General features: G+C 37.1%; 1 protein-coding gene across 1 annotated transcript; it reads left to right on the top strand.

Moving 5' to 3' along the window:
• The first annotated feature begins 769 nt into the window (after positions 1–769).
• On the top strand, positions 770–1,135 carry LOC122076386 (S-protein homolog 29-like). The gene has a single exon (XM_042641689.1). The coding sequence runs from the start codon at positions 770–772 to the stop codon at positions 1,133–1,135; it is 366 nt and encodes a 121-aa protein (XP_042497623.1).
• Positions 1,136–25,892: the final 24,757 nt, after the last annotated feature.

The following is a 25,892-nucleotide window of genomic DNA, read 5'->3' as shown; positions in this document are numbered from 1 at the left end:
AGGATTTTTCAGGAATAAGAATAGAAAGCAGTCAAAAGGTATTAAATTCTAAATACACTTATAGAGGTGTCATTACACTCAATTTTCTACAAATAATTTGTAATCTTTTGAACCGCTAAGATTTGCCATAAATCACAAGCATACAATAATTATTCTTCACCGAAATATTTACATCTAACAACATTAATGATGAGCTGTCTAAAAGGATCCAAAACAACTCTCATGGCCATCCTTTTTTACTTCCTTGTTGGAACCATCACGCCACCTATTCATCACTCATCCACATCACTAGTCTTCGAAACCCTTGGCCCAACACATGTTGCAAGCTTTGCATGATGCTTTTGACCTTTGGTGCCAACACATGCCTTGTAATACCTTTACTCACCACAACACAATGGAATGTGGAATTAAATTAATAGAATGAGACAAACGCACCCATTGGTGGACGTGCTAGGATCAAAACATCCGTCACACATCTAAACCTAAATATCCAAATATAGTAAATGGTTATAGTGGCCAAACCATGATAAAAACCGAAATCTTCTTTGACCCAAGAAAATAACCACACCATGCATTCTCTACCTCTAAAATGGATGGTAGAGAAAAACAGAAACATAAGCTCAGATTTCTGATCTTACCAAAATGGATCAAAACTACTCTATTTAAGTGGGGGAGAAGAAATAAATCTCATAAACAACACAGTCAGAACAAGAACACAATAGGTGGTTTTACTAGTATCTTTTCTCTTTTGATCATTCTTTCTGTGATGATGGAGTACTCATCATCTTCAGTTTCTGGCTGCTTCCTGAGTGCTCATAAGCATGTAAGAGTGAAGAACTCGTTGGGTGCAGGAAACATATTGCATTTGCGGTGTCGATCAAAGGACGATAATTTCAGAGAGAAGACACTTAATTACAATCAGGAATTCACATGGGACTTCTGTGATTCTGTTTTTACAGCTAACACTCTCTACTATTGTGATTTCCAGTATGAGAGGAAGGCGACTCATGCAGACGTTTATTATGCAGCAAGAGATAGTTGTAGGGACTGCATGGCTCTTGTAAAACCTGATGGAGTTCACGTTGTAGACAAATATAATACCAAGGACGACAAACTGGTTTCAAGATGGCATTGAGAGGGAAGAATTTGGATCCCCTGCATGTACTTTCACCTAGACGTACATGTGAGACAGATCCAAACTCTAAAGGACATGCCTCTGAGAGTAAAGTTGTTCTATTGCAATCTAGTGATTGCTGGTTTGTGTAATATCTCCAAAATTGTAGGAACCCTAACAACGATCTAAGATATAAGTACCTAAATTATTGAATGAATTGTATGCATATATGATATTGTGTGTGATGCATGTAAAATAATGTAATGATATTGATGAATGATCTTTCTTTTTTTTTTTGACAGAAAGAGAGAAAATAAGTTACATTAATGAAGTAAGAACATGGTTGTTCAATTTATATCTGTTTAGAAAATAGGTTTTTAAGGTTAGGTAGGCCAAAAAAGCAACCACTTCATTGTTGGGCCTGAGCCCAAAAAAAAGAGAGGAGATAGTGCTATGAACATCTAAGAGGAGGGGGGCTACGCTACAAGGCCATGAAGTGGGTGTTCAGTCCAAAAAAAAAAAAAAAAGAGAAAAAAAAGAGACTATTGATCTTCAAAATTTATCCAAAATTCCTTAGTTCACCAGCCTTTATTTGTGCGTCTTGAACTCCGAGGAGGAACCCCCTAGTAGTAGATTCGGTGGGATTTCCTGTCATCAGAGAATTGGTTATAATTGATTGTGAATGAGATGCATTCTCCTTTCTATAAATTAAACAATTTTCCCAACTACACAAGTTAATTAAGACTGAATTTGAAATAGATACACATATCAAAATATTATAGTCAATGTTGGGAAAGTGAACAGGTGACAGTTGAGGTGTTGGATCTGGTACATGAGTAGCTAGCTTTGAATAATTATTGCCAGAATTAAGGCAATTAATCCACCACAGAGCAGGTGAAAGTATTTTGTATGGATTGGGTTTTCATGTTTAGAAGTATGGAATTCCTATGGTGCCAACTGAAGTAACAGATTATATAAAAGTAGAGAAGAAATTGTTAAGATTATCCATAGGAACCAAATCAGAATTAAAAAAGTATCAGACTTAAATTCTTAAAAGATTTAGCAGAGAGATGTTCAGTATGCAATCCCAGCGGACTCGCAGCCAAATGCCTTTTTAGTGAAAACACATAAGATGAAAATGTGCTAAATGGACTCAGATTGACTATGAAAGAGACCATAAGATTGGTTAATTTGCATCCATTTCAACAAGGTTAGGACAATAATCAAAGGAGAAAAATCAACCTGATGAAACACACATCTATTCCTAAAGATCTAAATGTAGTAAATGGTAATAACAGCCATAGGGGGGAAGTGGCTGCATGATTAATAGGGAGATGATCATTCAATTTGTCTCCAACTCCACCACATCATGAAGAATTTTCCAAAAAAAAGACATGGATGGATCACACAACCTGGCAACCATCCCTGGAAAAGGGACCAAATTAACCATTCTCTACCTCTAAAATGGGTGGTAGAAAAGAGAAATACATATGCTCAGCCTTCAGATCCTACAAGAGATGGATCAAAACTATTCTATTTAAGTGGGGAGAAGAATTAAACCTCAGAAACAATAAAGCAAGAGCAGAATGGGTGGTGTTACTAGAATCATTCCTGTTCTGGTCATTCATGCGATGATGGAGTGTTCTTCATCTTTGGTGTCTGGTATGAAAGGAAGTGTTTTTATAACAGCGCAGAAAAATTTGGATCCAGGAAAGAAATTGCAGCTGCAATGTGAATCAAAGGATGATGATCTCGGAGAGAAGGCACTGGACTACAATCAGGAATACTCAAATTGGTTTGGTTTTGGGTTTGTTCGGTTTTCAATACAATTTGGTTTGATCTTAGAGTTACAATATCCCAAACCAAAAATGGCTCAGTAAAGCTTGGTTTGGTCTGAGCCAGGCTATTTTCAATTTGGTTCAATCATTTTATTGATTCGGTTTAAGTTTTGACATCCCTACCCTTGATCAAGGGATTTTCCATTGATAGTGGATATAAGAAAATTCAATCTAGAATGAAATGTTGGAAACAGCTTGAGAAATTTGCTCAAGCGCTGCAACCTCAAAGGCTAGTAACTTTGTTCCATTAGCAACCTGCACTTCTAAATGACTTGGTGGAGACCATCTGATCTCCTTGATCAATGTATTCTCCCTTTGATCATTCCCTTGACCGTGGATGTGAGAGGTCCAAAATGAAATGGTGGACAGAGTTTGAGGGGTTTACCCAAGCTCTACACTCTCAAAACCTGGTAACTTTGTTCCACTAGCTACCTGCACTTCTAAAAGACTTAATAGAGATATACTCCAATGGTTTTACAAACTGGGAATTGGGTCGATGAATCGGTTGATTCGGAGTAGAATTGATCATAGTTGATTTGAACAATTTTCAGCTGATTCCGATCAATTTACTTTTGAATTTTGCTATGAAAATTCAAAGTGATGACTGATCAATGGGTAAACAAGAAATGCAGGAGCCGACTACTAGAAACTTTACCGAAAACTCAATTTTTCCTTATTAGTAACTGTTGGCAACAAAAGCACAGCAGAATAGTGAGATGCACAAGTGTGCAGAGTTGTGCAAACTCGAGAGAACAGTCATGGAATGTTTATTGGCTTCTAACCAGGGAGAAAGTGAGGTCTTTCCATGCCTTTGCTCCAAGGACTTAAAATTAAAAAGTAAACTTACAAAAATAGAAAAAGAAATTTCATTTAATGCAATTGATCCAGGAAGAACAGAATCCATTACTACAATCATGGCAAAGCAAAGGATTGTCATGAATATAAATTGAGAAACCATGACAAAACATAGGCCATCATGGTCTTTGAGACGATCTTGACGAAGCACGGGTCGTCTCTATTGATATTCAATATACCAGAAAGATGATCCATTGTCTCTGTTGATGTCTAATATACCAAAAAGGTGATCTGTTATCTTTTTTTGATGTTGAATATACCAGAGACGTGATCACAAGACTGAACGTAATACTAATCTAAAAGTACATTACTTCAAAAGAAAATACTAATCTAAAAGAAGAAAAACGAAATAAAAGATAGGCTTGGTGTTTGAATTTGTTTGATCTTTTGATGGGAAACCCCATGTGAGAAGGAAATAGTATTCCAATGTTGGGGTAATTCTTTTTTTTTTTTTTTGGTGTGGGTTGAGCACAGTAAGCTAAGCAGATAAATCTAACAATCACAATACTGAACATAGGGGGACAAAAGGGTCTTATTCAAATGAAAAGAAGTGAGGATGATACAATTGAAACCTTTGCGACATGCCCAGCCAGCCTTTTCCCTAATTTTGTTATAAAGTATATGTTAGTATACCTAACTTGTCATGTTCACACTTTACCATGTCTTCGATTTCTATTCCGAAGCAAATAATACAAAGAAATCTCGTACTACTAGAATTTTAGGAATTTTCTATGCAATGTTGATTGGGGCTTGTCTTTGCATCCATAAGCTATAAGAAGCACAAGAAACTGTTCAATTGTAAGCTTTCCCAAAACAAAAATCATTTCATATGAAAGGAAATAAGGAATCTTGAAGAAATTTTGTAAATTAATCACTTTAGACTCACTTTTGAGGCAGCTACCATACTTTAGACTCTCTCTCGTGGCAGAGCTTTGGTTATGTTTAGATTTACCCAAATTTAAAAATGGCCCCGAGTGTACATTGTGAGGAATTTTCTCTCTCTTTCATTTTCTTTATTAATTGCTTGTTGAAAGAAAGAAGCTCCAATAAACAGGTGTAGCATGCAAGACTTTTTAGTGTACATTGTGAGGAAATTGTCTTCTTTCATTTCTTCTATCCTTTTATTATAAGTCATGACAGATCAAAATGAAATTTCTTGAAATATTGGCAGTGTTATTGAATTTTCATGATAAGGAGATTTTTTCCTTTTTTTTTTTTCTTTTCCTTCAAGATCAATATATGGCATGCAAGCTTTTGGAATTATTGTAGTGTTCAAAAAATTGAACTTTCATGGCGAGAATTTGATTAGATTTTAATATTCATTCATATATGAAGTTATAAGTACTAGATTACAACGTCATTGGAAGTATTTGAACTGTTAGAAAAATAGAATTTAAATTTTTTGTGGGTAGTTTTAAATATTCTTTTTTGAGTGGAAACCCATGGAATAAAAATCCAGGATAAAATTTTGAACTTGGTTAGGATAAAAATAAAAATAAAAAATGAAAAGCAACATGTTAGCATATGTGCTATATTCATAATTTTTTTTTTTTTTCTGTGAAGAAGCTTGATAAAATCCAGTGCAATTTTTTTAAGAGAGAAGGTATACAAAATTTCTTTTAATAAAGTCTTAGGTTTCATGGTAAAGGTGGTTAATTAGGATTATATATATATATATATATATTTTTTTCTAATCATGTGTAAATAGGCCTTCGGTTTGACTATTCCCGTAGTTCCATACTGACCCCACAACCCCATGAACCGAGTCATTCTGAGAATGAATGAGAAGCATTCAAGTTTCACTTAAAGTAGTGATGAGCACTAAACACCCCTGTTTATTTATACTTCTTTTAAGATTGTTTAATATCACTTGCATAATGTTTATATATTGCCATAGTTTAATGTGCAGTTTGGAGCCATAAAGTTTAATAAAATTCCATGACCTGGGCCCAACTAATTTGAACGTGGTTGGCCCAACCTAGAATTGTTTTCAGTTCTTAAGGAAAAAAAAAAAAAAAAAAAAAAAAAAAAAATAGTAAAGAAACAAATAAAAAAAGAAAGAAAAGAAGGGAGGAAGCATAATGGATATACACTTCTGTTGCTTTTGTATCCTTTATAATTTGTTAAATTGTATATATTATCAATATTTTCTAGGCATATGATTGATTCAACAATGTTTGGAGTATGTAGTGTCTTATTTTGATCCCTATAAAAACTGTTTATTGCTCATCTGGCATCATTGCTGTTTTAGCTATGTTTAATTGTTATTCCTCCTAATTTATCTGTGTTGGTGTAGGTCTTGTTACTGATGATTAATTTGTCAAGCCCTGCTTTTGAACTATGTTGTAAGTTTCGGGTTTCCCTAAAATTTTGGTTTGTTTTTTAATGAACAAAAAGGGATTAATTATTTTCAGAAGAGGGAATTTGTGCAAGGATTAGTCTACACAGATGCTTTCAAGACATGGGAATTATTTGGATATGGAATCGGATCAGCATTGGTTGGACCCGATTCAGATATTGATTGCTTATTTTAAAACCCTGATTGGGCTGGAGATAGTTTTGGTGAATCTACACTCTCTCTCTCTCTCTCTCTATGAGGAGTTTTTTTTTTTTTTTTTTTTTAAGATTAATAAAAATGTTATTTAATAAATTAAGCTTAAATTAAAAAAAAAAAATGCTTGTATACATCTCTATGAGTTCATGAACCACCTGAACTTTAATACATATTTCTTTCTACCCAAGAAATCTCTCACAAATTTTGATTCCTAAATTTTGTCTTCGTAAACCTTCCCTTTTGAAGTACATCATTCAAAGCCAATCAAGAAGTTGAGTGAACATATTGAATTTGAGTATTTGACTCCTCGAAAATGTAGTGAAACAACTTATCCAAAAGGCGGCTAAAAAAAAAAAAATTTTGCTCAATTGGTTGAGTCCAAATTGTCTGCAGCGAGCGATAAGGTGTAGTGAGTATTCAATACCTAGGAGGGTTCAGTCATGCACCCCAGCCATTAGATGCTCACTGCACTTTACCGCCTCACCACAGACGATTTTGACGCTAGTTGACATCTTGACAGTATAATGTTGTCTCCTAAGAGCTCAAGGGTTGTGTGTAAAATTATAAAGAAATATCTTTTTTTTTTAAGATAAAAAATAAAATGTACAGGTAACATTAATTGATTTAGATAGATACAAACCGATTCAAGATTGGTATCATATCAATATCAACAAATACCGATACCCAATAAATAAATCCTTGATAGGAATCTGAATTTATTGAAATTTCTTCCACGACGTTCTAGCCCGAAATCGTTCTTTATGAGATTGCTGAATTCATCTAATTCTTAGTTGCCAACACATCATCGAAGTCCAAGTTGGCTGATTCAATATCTAAAGAGGTTATGGCTTAGAATAGTTTATTTTAGTTGACCAAACATTAAGTTGATTAATCCATTGAACCAAAATGACCATACTATTCTTGAGCCACTCGTCTGAATCATACAACTAAAGTGCATGCTGGCCAAAGCCATATCAAAATTTATTTTATTCTTGGGTTGAACCAAGTTACCTTGACCCACTACCATTGAACCAATAATGCTAAACCAGAAATTCAATCTTGGCTCTCGTCAAGATTGTTGATCCGGATGTTCACTTATCCTTTAAAAAGAAAAATAAGAAAAAAAAAAAAAAAAATCCAAACCACAACATTGTAGCCCAAAATCAGAATGAGCTTGGCTGAACCATTTAACAATATTTTCAGATTCATTCATCAAGAACAATACATTATCTGATAAAAATAAAATCAATACATCACTTTACACGCATCATGCACACACAATATCATATATGCATACAATTCATTCTATAATTTAGTTAATTACATCTTAGCATCGTCATTAGGGTTTCTATAAAAATTTTAGAGATATTATTCAAATCCGGCCATTTAGAGTTTAGATCTATCTTTTTTTTTTTCGCTAAAAATTTATTCCATAAGATGAAAAAAGGAAAAAACAATTACAGCCCAACAACCAAGCAAAAAAAAAAAAACAGAACCAACAACCTCCCTATCCTCCCACCTTCGGCATTGCCATCAGCAGGAGAAAAGGAAAAACGCTAAGGGAATCTATAGTTTGGTTTGCCCTCGGCATCTCTAGAAAGAGATTCCCCTATGTGAGGCGGCAAGTTCACATCAACTCCTGAAGTGCCGCTCTTAGCCGCATCTCTTTCCAAGAAGTCTGCCACTGAGTTCCCCTCTCTGTAATTGTGAGTAATTTTCCAAGAAATTCTTCTCATGTAAGTCTGGAGATATATCCACCTTTGCAGAGCAAACCAAGAAATCTTCCCTTGCTGGATAAGAGACACAACAACACTCGAGTCTGATTCAATCCACAAACGTTGAATGTCCATGTCCTTGGCCCTCATCAGACCCTCCATCAGCCCCTCTACTTCAGCCTCAAATACCCCTGTCACTCCCATATATTTTTTATATGAGCATAGCACAGTTTAGATTTGTCTCATATATATGTCGTCTAGGTGAAAGTTTGTGTAGGGGATCCAAATTCTGCCCTCGTATTTAGGCCAATGTGCAACCACTTTGTCGTCACTGGGTTTTAATTTGTCTACAACGTGAACCCCATCAAATTTTACAATAGCCATGCAGTCCCTATAAGTATCTCTTGCTGCAAAATAAACGTCTACATTAGTAGCTACAAATACACCATTCCTATTATACCAAAAATCACAATAGTAGAGAGTGTCAGTAAAAATAGTATCACAGAAGTCCCATGTGAATTCCTGGTTGTAATAAAGTGCCTTCTCTTCAAAATCATCGTTCTTTGATTGACACTGCAAATGCAATCTCTTTCCTGGAGCCAACATGTTCTTCACTCTTACATGCTTATGAGTAGTCGTGAAGCACCCAGAAACTGAAGATGATGAGTACTCCATCATCACAGCTAGAATGATCAAAACAGGAATGACACTAGTAAGCACCCATTGTGTTCTTGTTCTTGCTGTGTTGTTCTTGTTGTGTTGTTTATGAGGTTTAATTCTTCTCCCCCACTTGAATAGAGTAGTTTTTGATCCATTTCTGCTAGGATCCAAAATCTGAGCTTATGTTTTTCTCTACCATCCATTTTAGAGGTAGAGAATGCATGGTGTGGTTAATTTCTTAGTCATCAAAGAAGATTGCGGTTTTTTTTGGTAAATAATAAGATTATGGTTTTTATCATGGTTTGGCTGCTACAACCATTTACTATACTTGGATATTTAGCATTAGATGTGTGATGGATATTTTGATTGGAAAATATTTGGCTACAACTCGTGTTAGCTGCAACCTTGCTGGCGGACAAGGAAATGGAATCTTTCATCTTCCCCTTTGGGTTCACAAATATCCCTCCCACATTTTTGTATTAAAAAAAAAAAAAAAATACTCTTTTAGGTTCCATTTCTTTGGTTGCCAACAGAGGTTTGATCCTAGCACATCTACCCATAGGTGCACTTATCTTGTTCTATTAATTTAATTCTACATTCCTACGTGTTCTAGTGAGTAATGGCATTATAGGGCATGTGTTGACATCCAAGGTCAAAAGCATCATGCAAGGCTTGCAACATGTTTTGGGCCAAGGGATTCGGAGAGCAGGTGTGTTGGTGAGTGATAAAAAGTTGGCACAATGGTTTTTAAAAGGAAATGAAAAAGGATGGCCATGAGGGTTGTTTTGGGTCCTTTTAGACATTTCATCATTAATTTTGCTGTTAGGTGTAAATATTTTAGTGAAGGATAATTATTGTATGCCTATGATTTTCACAGCAATCCTAGCGGTTAAAAAAAAAAATTAACTTATTGGATGTGATCATGGATGATGCTCATAGGGTTAAAAGTAGGTAGGATTATAGAAGTAATAATTAAAGTGAGCTACCTAGATCCCACTTGGGAGATATGCTGATAGTCACCAATGTTGGAGGGCCATGTCGATGGAATTCAGAGAAAATCTGATACTCGTCTTATTCTCAAAAGTTATTTACTATAAATATATAATTTAAAAAAAAAATAAATTAAAAATAAAATATATTTATGTATTTATAAAAACGTGTCATTGTCCCTTTTTTTTTTAATAACTTTGTTTTTTAGTATATATTTGAAAGGACGCTATTATCTTCATTGGACAAATTTTATGTCATATCAAGAAAGGGAAAAAAATAAGATTAAAAATTATTTGATACCTGGAAAGTGCATATGAGTGTAATGACACCTCTATAAATCGATATGCCCTTAGGCACGGCCATACATAACATAAAAATCACACTTGGAAAGGGTGGACAATTAGCTAGAGCAGCAGGTGCTGTAGCAAAACTGATTGCAAAAGAGGGTAAATCGGCCACATTAAAATTACCTTCTGGGGAGGTCCTTTGATATCCAAAAACGCTTAACAACATTTGGCAAGTGGGTAATGTTGGGGTAAACAAAATTGTGGTAGAGCCGGATCTAAGTGTTGGCTAGCAAGCGTCCTGTAGTAAGAGGAGTAGTTATGAACCCTGTAGACCATCCCCATGGGGGTGGTGAAGGGAGGGCCCCAATTAGTAGAAAAAAACCCACAACCCCTTGGGGTTATCCTGCGCTTGGAAGAAGAAGTAGAAAAAGGAATAAATAGTTCCTTTGCACGAGTAAGAAACTGATGTATTTTCAGTGGTCGCCCTCGTTCCGTATATGTGTTCTTTCGAATTTCTCGTATTGTTTTTCGTGGATTAGCATATCGAGGTTCTTTGATGGGCATAAAGAAATCGTCTTGGTAGCAACCACCAAACCAATAGAACAAGGGTTGGCTTTGCAGCTGGTTCACAAGCAAGATAGGTAGGTCCATTACCGGCTGGCTCCGGACCAAAAAGACCTAACGGAGTAATCCCTTATCTAGGATTGGAGATGCTAATGGGGCAGGAATCGAAGTGGGGGACCTCTCTACCGCACTTGTCTCCCCAAACATAGACTATGTACAGGGTAGCACTCTTGGAAAGATAGAATATCACCGCGTGATCTGATCTAAGTGGTCCTATTCCTTGTTCCATGCTAGGAAGCATTACTCCTCTTTTCATTCCAAATTCAAGAATACGACCGATACGATTGATTGGTCTGTGCACCTCTCTTATTACTTTTTTGTATCCCCCTTTTCCTCCGATACAATTCGATCCTTCTATGGCCAAATCTCAATTTGTGGAAAGCTTTTGATAAGGAATGTAGCTCAATGACAGAATCTACATGCTATCTGGTTTTCATTATGATATCTTATCTAGGCTTAATGCCCTTGCCTCATTGCCCGATTGCTATTCCACCGACACTGATCTTAAACCTCCTATTTGTAGTACTTTATTGATTCCATTGCTTTCAAAAGCTATTCTATAACAAAAGCTAGGTTAGGAGACCGTCCTTCTCGAGCAAAGTAGCTCGGAGCAAGTTCTGAGTCTTTCTGGGCAAGCTGAACAAATGAGAGGTTGATGCCGACATAACCATTGACTGGATACAATAGTCGCAGTGCGGATGTCGTTCTATGATTGAGTGTTTTGTGGTTCCGAAGGAGACATAAAGATAAATAAGGATAAGTCCTCAATTAGTGTACTTAGAATTTAATACCTTTTAACGCCCCTTTGTCTTATTCCTAAAAATCCTTTAATTTACAAATGCAAAAAAGTTACCAAAAATAATTTGAAATTCATAATTTTTTTTTTATTTTTTTTTTCATGCACATTTTTTTGAGTGGACATGTAAAATCATAATAAATATTTATACTCTCATTGGGAAAAAATTATGTTATATTAAAAGGGTATAAAAGTAAGATTATAAATTATTTGATACTTTGAAAGTCAAAAATCATAATGACACAATAATTGATTTATGTGTCTATCTCTCTCCTAAGATTCAATTTTTTTTTCTTTATTCAACATCAGCTATAACAACATTATAGAAACAACAATAATAACAACATGTTTGTAGAAAAATACAACTAGAAGGATGGAGAATAAGAGAATTTTTCTAACTAAATCAAATATTATTTATAGATTATAGAGAAACTGGAATATTACAAGTTATTTCCAGTTTTTCTTTTTTAATAATCAATAGGAGATGATTTTTGAAGAGGAAATTGATATGGGCAAATAATCTTTTTATCACATTTCCTTGAACCCACACTGAGGCTTGAGGGAAGCATACATTGATGTAGTGGATGGAAAATGATCCTCTACATGCATCTCAAGCTCCACGGTGAATGATTCCGTTCATCATGACTTATGAAAATCATATAGTAAATTAAACAATTATGTTTGATAATTATTTCAAAAGTTTCTTCCAGTATCACTTATCTTTCCTTTGCAAATTTAACATTGGATCTTTTAGTATGAAAGGTATTTTGATCAATATGGTGCCAATGATGCTTACTTTTCGCTTTCTCCAAGGACTTAGTTCTTGTAAAACCTTTACTCACCACAATAAAATGGAATGAGGAATTAAATTAATAGAACGAGATATGCGCACCCATCAGTGGACGTGCTAGGATCAAAACATCCATCACATGTCTAATCCTAAATATCCAATATCAAAGCAGTTAGAGTTATACTTGATCTCAACAACCTCTCTTACAACGTAGGAATTCCATTGGACACTAACTCTAGAGATTGACTTGCGGTCCAAGCCTATCTCATGGGATAGCAGAGTTGGAGCATAACTCCCACTTGTAATAATAGAGTTTCAGCCTATTACTCACGTGATAATAGAGTCCTATTCCATTACTCACATGAGATAATAGAGTCCTATTCCATTACTCATATGTGATCATGGAGTTCTACTATACTATAGTTTCTGTAAACCATGATAAAAACCGAAATCTTCTTTGACCCAAGAAAATAATCACACCATGCATTCGATCTCTAACTCTAAAATAGATGGTAGAGAAAAACATAAACATAAGCTCAAACTTCTAGTCCTACCAGATGGATCAAAACTACTCTATTTAAGTGGGGGAGAAGAATTAAATCTCATAAACAACACAGTAAGAACAGCAGTGCAAGAACAAGAAAACAATGGGTGGCTTTACTAGTATCATTCCTGTTTTGATCATTCTTGCTGTGATGATGTAGTACTCATCATCTTCAGTTTCTGGCTGCATCCTGAGTGCTCATAAAAGCATGTAAGATTGAAAAACTTGTTGGGTGCAGGAAAGCAATTATATTTGCAGTCGATCAATGGACGATGATTTCGGAGAGAAGGCACTTAATTACAATCAGGAATTCACATGGGACTTCTGTGATTCTGTTTTTACCGCTAATACTCTCTACTATTGTGATTTCCGGTATCAGGGGAAGGCTACTCATGCAGACGTTTATTATGCAGCAAGAGATAGTTGTAAGGACTGCATGGCTCTTGTACAACCGGATGGGGTTCACATTGTAGACAAATATAATACCAAAGGACAACGAACTGTGCAAGATGGCATTGAGAGGGAAGAATTTGGACCCCCTGCATGTACTTTCACCTAGACGTACATGTGAGACAGATTCCAACTCTAAAGGATAGGTCCCTGAGAGTAAAGTTGTTCTATTGCAGTCAAGTGATTGCGGGTTTATGTAATATCTCCAAAATTGTAGGAACCCTAATGACGATGCTAAGATATAAGTAACTAAATTATTGAATGAATTGTATGCATATATGATATTGTGTATGTATGATGCATGTAAAATAATGTATTGATATTGATGAAGGAATTTGAATTTTTTTTTTTTATTGCGAAAGAGAAAACAAATTACAGTAATGAAGTAATAACATAGTTGTCCAACTTACAGCTGTTTAGAAATAGGATTTTAACCATCGCCTTGTACGCTAGGCAGGCCATAAAAAATAACCACTTCATTGTTGGCCTGAGCTAAAAAGAAAGAGAGGAGATAGTGCTATGTGAAAGAAAATAAATACGGAACGATTCATGAAGATCGATAAACATGCACGACAAACACTACAAAAACACGTTTTAGGCATACCTGAATCCATAGCTGAAGAATAAGAACTCCTCAATGTCTTCTTGTATGCTCCTCGTACTATACGATCAATGTTGATCTGGTCTACCCTCTTTCCCTTTTGCTTTTGGTCGTTAGCCTCACTTAATGGGTCAGTGATAACTATATATAGGGGTGAGGGTAGGGATCAACCCTGCAATAAAATTAGGGTTTCCTCCCCATTAAGGAAACAATACCTTAGGTCCACACATAGTAATAAATATTTCATACCATTAAGGTGTGCTAATAGAATCCAATATCTCTATAGAGATCACTTACTAATAATATTGGATTCTTTCTGCTTACTCCATCTGTAGTCAACACCACTAAACCGGTTTTGAAAACAAATCTTTGACTATGCTAGCCCACCTAATAGGAAATCTTACAATCTCTCACTTGGGCAGCATATGTCACAAGTTTTAGATTTTAAAATTTATTTAAAACGACTCTCCGATTTAGATAAACCGAATGTGGCCACAAACAAAACAGTGTCGAATGGAGTGCACCGTAAATGAAATGCCTTGGTCCGAATGAGAATTACAAACACCCAACCATATTGATCATCACATCTAAAGTGACATGGGACCAAACACGTCAAAGTGCTCATAACCTCACCGACTTGGGCTGAACAGTATGAAAGTGTGGTATGAAAATAACGTGCAATAGTGATCATCATGTCTATTTTCAAATTAGTCTTAGCTCGAAAACCAAATGAGCCCTATGAGATAGATACCGAATGTCTCATTAACTACAAGCGTCTCCCAAACGCTCAAGCTTCAATCAAAGAAGCTCATTGGGACTGGGTCCGGATGTCCCAAAACACTGGCACTAGACCTCAATCAAACGAGGCTTTGCTAGCGACTGAATGTGTGTGTATTGACTAAACCCTCAGATACCGAATGAGGTAAATACACCACATATAGCCTCAAATTTCTGTAAGAGGCAAATAAATAAGTGTATACACATAAACAAATGCCCATAATAAAATACATGTATATTCTCGAGAACAATAATGATGTTTCATAAATATAATAATGCTGAACTCAGATGCAACTGGATATATGAGCAAAGCTCCCACTAATAAAATACATCAAAAGAACTAACAAGTCCCATATTAGTGACATGCGCTAGAAAGACTTTTGGAGTCAAGCCCTCAGTAAGAGGATCTGCAATCATATTTTCTGTAACAATCTATTCGATTGTAATTTGTGCCTTTTGAACTTTCTCTCTGACAAAAAATTACTTAATGTCAATGTGTTTAAAGTCATAAGTACTTTTACGGTTATGAGAGAAACGAACCACAACGGAGTTGTCATAGAACATCTTCAATGGTTTAATATAAAGTCAACAATCTGTAATAATGTAGTTCTACAAAAATTTATGATTCATGAGCTTACTCCCATTGATCTTTAGATAGACCTATTCGATTCCTCCCATTTTCATAAAGAACCTTAGCTTGAACATAATTAACAACCACTGGCTTAGGAGGCTCATCAATTAAGACTAAAATTTATTATCATAATAGCCAGAGAAATATTAAAGGATTAGTTTCATTCCTTAAAATTGGAACCATTCAAACTTTTTAACAGAAAATAGTTGAGAAGTCAAAGCTGACAAATATAATCATCATATTTACCAAAATATACAATATGCAAGAACAGAAGGCATATTAAACTTCCCAATAATATAATTAAATCTGACTAATTGGGCTATTAATCAGATTTATCCCAGTATTGTTTTCAATAACTGTAGGAAAACAGAAATTGGGGAAAGATCCGATGTCATCGGGGTCACATCTGAGGTGGCAAGATCGCCCAACACATAGTAGAATCTTTCACATGCAAGGCGAGACGCTCAAAACAACACCACTCTGAAAACTTCGTCACCTGTGGTGGCAAGACAAGAACCTTCAAGGCTATAAAGCCCAAAACGTCACCCTCACACCATCAAGTAAAATCGATCAAATAAAGACTCACCTGTGGTGGCAAGAGCACATCATTCGTCATATGGTCTCCTTGACTGCAACCCATCCTGAATAGTCAATAGTAATTTCACAATCTCAGTAACTAACCCATTAAGTGGAAGCATAATCACTAAAATTATGAAAACCTAGAGACTTGGATTGCTATCAAATGCGCGTGAGTTTAGATTTTGGATGCAAACAACAAGATGAACTATTTCAGTATTTAATTAATAAAATATTCAACATAAGCCCACAAAAGTAACCCATTATAAACCCTAATAGTCAATATGGTAACATCATAATTTAACAGTTATCAAAGTGAGTACATTCTTAGTATGACAGTTTTGTACTTTCAGCCATTACCATAAATAAATAAAAAATCTAGATATGACATTTTCTATAATGACAACATGCTAAATATGAAAGTTCATAACATTTATTCATGATAACAAAAAAACACATGAAATATGTTACTTTATCCTTAATTCATTAGATATACAAAGTTGTATATAAATATGAACTTTCAATCCAAATGACTTTAATATTCAACACAAATATTAGCTCATAAACTTTAAAGTCAATCACAATAAAGACCTATAATTTCTTTAAATAAAAAAAAAGTTCATTAACTAATAGAGCACATGAATCAAATAATTTATAGACCAAAATAATAATAGTCCTTACAAATGAAAGTAATGTGAGCTTAGATCCATAGTAAGTATAAACAATTTCATAGACTTTATACCATAAGCAACTAAAACTTCAGTGGGTTCATTTAAATCATTCAAATATAATATATCTGTTTTATCTCGATGAATTTTCAATAAAATTGAACTTTATCATAAGTACAAATATAACATATAAATTCGAAGAAATATTACTTAAACAATGCACTTGTGATATTTTGAATCATAAATGGGTGTCAAAACTCATAATTATGTGTCTCGTGATGAAACTTGATGTCACGGATGATAAATATAACATCGAAGAAATATCAAAATACCCCAGATTGACTTAAAATTTATGAAATGACAAGTGTAGTATACATAATATAACATGTATGATACATCTATCACCCTTAATAGGATAATAATTTATTCTTCCACTAATATAAGAGAGTAGGACTAGATGACCTTATAAAAGTACCATTTATAAGAGTCAATATCAGTTCATATTAGAACTAGATCTAACTGTTGGCTTGAATAAACAAGGCCAAAATAGTCAACAGTGTAAACAGATTTCAGAAGTCAATTCAATAAATCAAAATTAAACGATTTCTAATTCCATTTGCATAAATTATTTATGGTCTATACAATTATTAGACTCAAAAACTGGATTTCATTAAAACTATGCTGAAAATAATTAATAAACCATCAATATGTAGAAGCAACGTAGGATGATGTTGTGTCATAACATCTCAAATGTAAGTATAGGTATCATCATTAATACTAATCTTTAAGATGCCAACTCTACCCACAAGAATCTTCACAAAAAATCGATTTAAATAGACCACACCAATAACAAAGTTTAACTTGGTGAGATTCATGTGCATTCACTGTAATGACTATATCACTTAAGAGTTATAGTTGAAACTGTATCATTATCCTTTAAGACAGGAATACACTGGTCCTCTCATTTTCTTGTATTAACTGTGAAAAGAACAATAATTTTTGAGATCCGCTTACCTTTGAGATTAGAATCCTTAGGTTACTATCATTTTCTTTAACTTTGGTGACATCATCTTTAGGCAGATGTCACCTACTATGCTGCCTTAGGGAAAACCATGAAAGAACAAGATACGTCACTTTGGTGGAATCCACATCACTCTTTCATGATTCCCTAGAAATGCATTTTGCAGCTAAACATGTGCGAAAGCTTATACCCAATTTAACTCCAATATATTTATTTATCATAGAGTATTCCAAATATGACATGCAAAAATAAAATGCCATTAATTTTCTGCCTATGTCATTCATAAATGACTTTTTTAATATCATAGTAATGATAAACCAGTGCAAAAACATGCATAAACAGAAATACAATTTTGAAGCCACTATAGAATAAAGACAAAACACTATAGCTGTTCCAAAATAGTTATGGAACACAAAATATAGGTCTCATTTTTCTTGTTTTAAATTCAACCCAGTATATTGAACATACGTTCACTGGTCGAACCATAAACAACATTTCAGAATATATAATTATATCCTCCCACTAGTTTGACCAGTTAAGTAATTATCCACAACATCCCAAGTACATGATAAAGTGATATCATGAAAACCAATGGTATTTTATTATTCACAAGGCCTTGGGACTCTCAAAATAATTTTTTTAAATCTAAAAAATCCTCATTAGACATTATGTGAAAATTGATCATTACCATATAAGACCATTTCAAACGATAAAATCCTTCACAATATCAATAACATAGTCAATTTTCAGCACATTAATCAATGACCAATTGGTTATATGACTAAATATAAAAATAATAGTTTTTTTTTTAATAAATACTTTCCCGATTAACATCGGTCAATGTTGATGACTTTTCTCAGTGGGTTTTTCGACGACCCATTGGAAAATCCAAATAGTTCAATTTTCGAGGTCAATGTGTCAGATATCTGAATTGACCAACCTATTTTTTTTTGCTAAAAGGTCATTTTATTAAAAGAGAACAAAGCAAAACAAAGAGAAATACAAAAGGGCAGGCCGATCCCACAAAACCCACTTGCAACCTCCACCTTCGGCATGGCCATCAGCAAAGGGAACAAGCAAAGGGCTTAGCCAAATCGAAAGCGGTGCCTGTCCAACGCATCAGACGCTAACTCATCAACTACATGTCTCGAGAACTCCACTGAGAATTCTGAAGTACAAGATTTAGATGCTTTCCTAGCCAGAAAATCAGCGACAACATTAGCTTCACGAAAACAGTGAGTGATCTTCCATTGCACCAACTCCAAAAAGGAAATAACAGATCTCCATTTCTGCAGGGCAAACCATGGAATCTCCCTTCTCTGAACTGCTGAGACCACGGACGCTGAGTCTGACTCAATCCAAACACCCCTAGCATGATAGTGTCTAGCTAGCTGAATACCCTCCAAGACTGCCTCAAATTCAGCTTCATATATTTGTTTGACTCCCAAAAAAATGCTAAAAGAGTCGATTACCTTGCCTTTATCATCCCGTAAGACACCACCAGCACCTGCATTACCTGGGTTACCAAGCGAACTTCCATCCACATTGATCTTCATCCACGCCCTGGAAGGCTTACACCAGTGAACCTCAAGAGGTGAAGGGGAAGTTGGATTTCTAATACTTAAACCTATCTTCCTGCAGGTCATCAAGTCTGAAATCGAACGAACTTCTTCACTTGATCCGTCACAGCAAAGCTGAACCTCTTGCCTTATACTTTGAAAAACATACCGCCCTGCCCTTTCTTTATTTTCCTGCCTTCTTTTATTTCTTTCCCACCAAATATGGTTGATAGTGATGAGCAAACCCAACTTCCATGGCTTCTTTAGCTGAATCACTTGAGATTTCCTCTTCCACCACTGGAACAATGATTGAATACTTGGTTGATTTACCCACGCCACTCCAAAAAAATCTAAAAAACTCTTCCATATTGATATGGAGAATGAGCAATGTAAAAAAAATGAACCATACTTTCTTCAGCCTTTCCACACAGGTTGCATCTGGATGGGAGATAAACACCTTTTTGGCAAACCAGGTCGTCCGTTGGGATTCTACCATGCACCACTCTCCATCCAAAAATGGAGTGTCTTGGAGGAAGATTCTTCTGCCAAATCAAAGAAGACCAGTTCACCTTCAAGGATTTCACTCTAACAGCCTCCCAAGCCGACCTTGAGGAGAAATACCCTGAAGGAACTAGCGACCACACCTTGAAATCCTCCATCTGCAAACTCGGAATGTCAATCTTTTTAATCTGTCCAAAAATTTCATTAAGCATAGGAGATACTACCTCAGGTAGACGCCATTCTCCATTTATGATAAACTCCCCCACCTTTGCTGACGTAGAGAGAGTATGGTCACTATCCAGCGAAAGAAGTTCCATAATGGATTTTGAACCCCACCATTTATCCTTCCAGAAATTTGCAAGCTGACCGTTCCCTATGATCCAGCGCTCCTTGTCATCCACAAAGGACCACATTTTCCTGAGACCTGCAAAAATAGTGGAGGTGTTGCAATTTTTGAAGGATCTTCCATCCTTCTTTAGGAATCGAGCTCTGAGGAAGGTTAACGCCGCTGTCTTCTCCGTTTTGATCCTCCAAATCAATTTGCACAGCATTGCTTTATTGGAATCTCGCAGTCTCCTAAGACCCAGCCCTCCCTCATCCTTGGGCTTACACATAGAGTCCCACTTCACTGTGACAGCCTTAACCGTATCTACATCACCTGTCCAAATAAAGTTTCGCATCCATTTCTCCATCATCGCCACAAGAGATGCAGGCCACCAATAAATAGAGAAACTATGAGTCGGCATCCCCGAAAGCACCGATTTAACCAATTCCACCCTACCTGCCATTGACAACAATTTCCCTTTCCAACCCGCCAGTCTCCCCTTAACCTTGTCCATAATTGGCAACAAAGTATCTTTTTTAATCCTTCCCTTGAAGATTTCCACACCTAGATACCTTGTAGGGAAGGTACACATGGGAATGCCTAAAGTTTCAGATATTCGATGCTTCCTGGAAGGTGATATTTTTCCCAAAAAGAGTTTGCTTTTTTCTAAGCTGATGCCTTGCCCAGAAAACTCTTGGTACTTTAGAAGAAATTCTTTAAGAGTCCTCACATACCTCATAGAAGCATTGGAGAAGATGAAAATGTCATCTGCAAATAGAATATGGGCAGGAGTTTTGACACCGCGAGGCCCATGAATTGGCTTCAATTGATTAATCTCGATCAGATGCTTTAAACCTCGCGATAGCACTTCCTCCGCAATAATAAAAAGCATGGGAGATATTGGGTCCCCTTGCCTCAGCCCTCTCTCCACACCAAAATATCCCTGTGGACCTCCATTAATCAAAATCGATATCTTGGAGGATATCAAAATTTGGTTCAGCCATGTTATCCACTTCTCTGTGAATCCAAAGCGACGCAGCACCTGAAACATAAAGGACCACAAAAGAGTATCATATGCTTTCTTGATGTCAATTTTTAATCCCAGACCTCCCCCTCTCATAGAGGCAAACATCAAATTGGCCAGTTCTGAGGCCACACTGATGTTGTCATGGATTAACTTTCCTTTTTGAAATGCCCCCTGCTCTTCAGATATCAGCCTAGGGAGCAAATTAGCAAGCCTCATTGCCATTATTTTGGAAAGAATTTTACAATAAAAATTCCCCATACACAGTGGCCGGAATTTATCGATAGAAGATGCTCCCTCCTCCTTAGGAATAAGTACCAAAAAATTGTTGTTCACACCATTGGGCAATTGACTAGTACTAAAGAAATACTTAACTGCATTGTACACCTCTAACTCGACAATATTCCAGCATCTTCTAAAGAAAGCTCCAGAAAATCCATCCGGACCAGGAGAGCTATCTGGGTCCAGGTCCCAAACAGCTCTTTTGATTTCTTCATTCCCTGGTAAGACATCAAGCACATAGTGATCACCTTGATGAAGAACCATAGGTATGGCATCAAGGAGCTCCACATGCTCCACTAAAGGCACAGCTTTGTAAAATTGCTCATATGACTGAACTGTATAATTCCCTATCTGGTCATTACCTTCCACCAAAGTCCCATCAGGAGTTTTGAGGCTTCTTATAGAGTTTCTGAGTCTTCTCATTTTAACCGAAAAATGAAAAAACCTAGAATTGCGATCCCCTTGCTTCATCCATCTAACTTTGGCTTTTTCGGCCCAAAGTTTTTCATGGTTTTCCATTGCTTTTATTAGAGAGGTCTTCGCATCCACTTCTAACCCAAACAAATGATCATCCATGCCATTTATTTCAATAGTCTGTTGCACCTGCGCTAGCTCATCCTTGGCTTCCTCAAGGGCTTTATTGAAATTCGGGAAAGCCTCTCTCCCCCAATTACGGAGCACACCCTTCAGCCTTTTGAGTTTCAGCATGAGAACAAATATCGGATTCCCTGAGACCCACTCTTCCCATGATGTGGCAACTACCTGCTCAAAATCTCCATGTTCCATCCAGAATTTATGGAACCTAAAGGGGCAATTAACGGGCCGTTGAGATAAAATTGAGGTGAACAATAATGGAGAATGATCCGAAGCAATTCTAGGGAGGACCCGTTGGCCACAATCCTGGAAAAAGTCAATCCATTCTTCATTACAAAAACATCTGTCCAGAACCGCCGAAACATTACCATGACGTCTATTGTTAGACCAGGTGAATTTCCTCCCCGATGATGGCACTTGAGCCATCCCACAAGCATCCACCATAGCACCAAACTCAGCAGCTGAACCCATACTAAAATTCCCTGGCCCCCTTTTTCATGGGAGAACAAAGTCGCATTAAAATCCCCTATTATAGCCCAAGGGAGAAGAGGCTGGGGGAGATCAGCCACAAGCTTCAACCATAGATCCCTTCTTCCTACTCTAAAGCTGCTGGCATGAATGAAAGAAATCTGAAACCATTTCGATTCCCACTTAATAATAATCGAAATGTGCTGCTCAGACTCAGAGACAACAGCTGGGGTGTTCAAATTTCTCTTCCATAAAATCCACAAATTAGAGGGTTTCCCTACTCTACAGTTGTAAATGAAAGAACTATTGAATCCCAATTTATTAAAAAATAAATTTGGAAAAGCACTTACCTCAATCATCGGCTCTGCTATACATAAAATGTCCGGAGCTCTGTCCTTAATAAAATGTCGTAAGGCATTCCTGCCTGCCGCCTTCTTAATTCCTCTGATGTTCCAGAAGAAAACCTTCATGATCAGTTACTTGGAGGTAGAGTAGTGAGCAGCCTCATCATTCTGCTCTGTCTCAGAAACGTGCTTACCAAGTCTATCCGACCCTTCAACACGCTGCATGGTCATATCTATTTCTTCCACTTCCTTATGATGAATAACTACTCGGCCGTCCACCAGGCACGATTGAGAAAGCTCAGTCAAATTATTCTCAGCCCCCTCCCAAACTTGGCCCCTGCCACTCTTTCCCCCTCTGCCACCCCTACCACCTGGTTTGTAATTAATTTTGCGCCGTGGTCGTAAAGCACGCACCATTTGAGAGTACTCCCTCTGTGTCTGAGATTCCCTGACCTGAATATCACTCTCCCTGTGATCGCTCTCCTCACCTGAGGCCTGCGATTCATTCTCAGTCGGGTTAGAAGACCGGGTCGACCCAAGGACATCCACGTCCAAAATATTATCCACTCTCTTCCCAACACCCATCGGATCCACCCCAGCCATAGCATTGTGAGGAATATTCTCAATTGGGAGATATTCTTCACCATTTAAGTCCACCACTAAATCTTGGCACTTAAGATAACCCTCCACGTTTGGCTCATTACAGATTTGGGAAGTATTCCCATTTGCTGCATCTACCATTCTGGTAGGAGACCGCATATACCTTTCCTTTTGGGAAGTATTGTCGTCCCTGCCAGCTTCCTGGCCGCCGCCGACCTTATGAGAAGGCTGCTCAACAGCAGTTTTCCCCTCCGTTTTACCTTTACATTGGTTTGCTTGATGTCCCAGTTTTTTGCACGAGAAGCATCGAACCATATTGTCTTCGTAGACGATTCGCTGATTGAACCAGAATATCGTCTCCTTTCCCGGTTGTCTTCGTTCCACTTGCACCTCCTCAACTCTACCGCCATTGAGCTCCATCTCAACTTGGACTCTTGCATAATTACCCATCGTTGCTTTTAATGTTTTATTGTCCAGGGCGACAGGCCTTCCTGCTACCTTTGCCATGGTCAATAGGATTCTCTCATGCCAATACTCCATGGGAAGCTCAGGGAATCGGATCCAAACGAGCTTAGTGTGAGAGTAATTATCATTAATATTGAATTCTGGGCGCCATCTCTGAAAGCGAACAATTTGTCCCCCTACTTTGATCGGTCCTCTCCTCCATATTGAGGCCATATCTCCCTCCTTCTCAAAACGAAATAGAATAAAGCCCTTCCCTAGGGGAGAAAGGTTCACGTTCCCCTTTAGCCTCCAACTCGCAACCACCTCGCGCCTTATATCATCCATAGATACAAACCTGAAGTTTACTTTGCCTATCAGCGCAAAGGAAAAAGTCTCCAGTTTCTCTTCATACGCTTCCTGTGGAATCACTACCCTCATCAGAGATCCAACACGAATCGGATTTGGGAGATCCTCCACATCAGGGAGAGTCTTCTTTGTCACCGTAGCATAAGATTTGCGGGCTTTCCGATCCACAGGCTGTCCATCTTCATTATTTCTCTCACCCTCCCTCTCCTCCCCTTGCTCCACCGCAGTACCATGCACCACATCAGGAGTGGACGGACACGCAGGGCGCAAAAAGTCCGTTATCAATCGTTGTTTGCCTCTGTCCAGCAGCCGGCCATCGTTTCTTTCCCCTGTCAGGCAGGTCGCTCGATCTTCTTCACCCATCACAAGCCCCAGACAGATCTCCGACAACCTCTCTTGCCTAACATGAGACTCTCATAGCAACTCCTGAGATATGTCGCTGGAAAGATTGCACAATGGAAAGCCTCCTTCAGACGCCGTGAGAACTTCGGATCTGCTCGGATCTTTAGCTCCTTTGTCCTCTTCTTCCTTGAACAATTCCTTGAGAGGTGAAGCGTGAAACCAGTGTTTTCCAAATGAAGAACAACGAACAAGATCGGCGACCAAAGAAAACAGATCTGAGATCTGACACTAAAACAACATCGCCGATCTCCTGAGGGTGATCGGGTCTCTCCGCCGATGATCCTCACGATCGCCTGAGAACTTATGGAACTGCTATCGCCTCTCTCCGATTGATCGCCTCTGATCGCCTCTGAGAACTCAGCGCCCTCTAATCGCCTCTGATCGCCTCTGATCGCCTCTGGAACCTGATCGCCTCTGATCCTCTTCTTTCTCTGAACCTCTTCTTTCTCTGATAACTTATGGAACTAAGATCGCCTCTGATCCTCTGATTCTCTCATGCCTCTGATCGTCTCTGATCGCCTCTGGAACTGCGATCGCCTCTCTCCTGAGGGTGATCGGGTCTCTCCGCCGATGATCCTCACGATCGCCTGAGAACTTATGGAACTGCGATCGCCTCTCTCCGCCTGATCGCCAAAGCGGGGCCTGCTTTCTCGTTAAAGGTTTTCCCAAATGAGCATAAATGAATTGACCAACCTAATCGGTTCAATCATGGCACAATTTTGGTAGAACCGATTCATCTTGATTTTGGGTTGGTTTAGGATTTAATCACTTTAAGGGGACTTGATCAAGACATTGGATTTTATTACTATTATTATTTTACCTATGACATAATACCAATGCCAAGTCTCAAACGATCAAGTGTAGGATCGGTCTCAACCGATGTTGATTCGGATCATTGGATTTAATCAAACAATGCTTGAAATATACATGTTCAACATTATAGTGGTCTACAATCTAATTTGGTTTACCAAACCAGATTTAATTTGGTTCAATTCAGCCAATTTCAAATTAGGCCCATAAGCTTCAACTCATTACACTTAAATAAACATGGGCAACCCAAAACAAACTTTTAAACATCCATAGGCTCAGCCCATTTAGCCTTAAAAAAAAAAAAAAAAAAATTATCCTCCATTGCCTTAAATGTTAACCCTTCTTATGCATCCGACCAGATAAAAAGTCCAAAAAACTCACATCAATTTTACAAACAAGACAATGCTTGCCCCATCATAATAATTCTCCATAGTGACTGAATCAAATAGCACAAGAATTAATATGAAATAACAAAATTATATATTTAATGTGCTAGTGACTAAACCAAATGTCACAAAAAGTAAATCTGTAAATAATTATGCTTTATGGTTATGTTATGAGTCAACCAATTAAAACTCATGACACCGTTTTATTTATTTTTATTTTTTTATTTAATAAAAAATATAATCTTTTTGTATGATTTCTCAAAAGAGAAACAATCTGTAAAAAGTAAAATAAAAAA

The sequence above is a fragment of the Macadamia integrifolia genome, chromosome 4, assembly GCF_013358625.1.
Source record: "Macadamia integrifolia cultivar HAES 741 chromosome 4, SCU_Mint_v3, whole genome shotgun sequence".
Lineage (NCBI taxonomy): Eukaryota > Viridiplantae > Streptophyta > Magnoliopsida > Proteales > Proteaceae > Macadamia > Macadamia integrifolia.
This window is presented reverse-complemented; position numbering and strand designations above follow the sequence as displayed.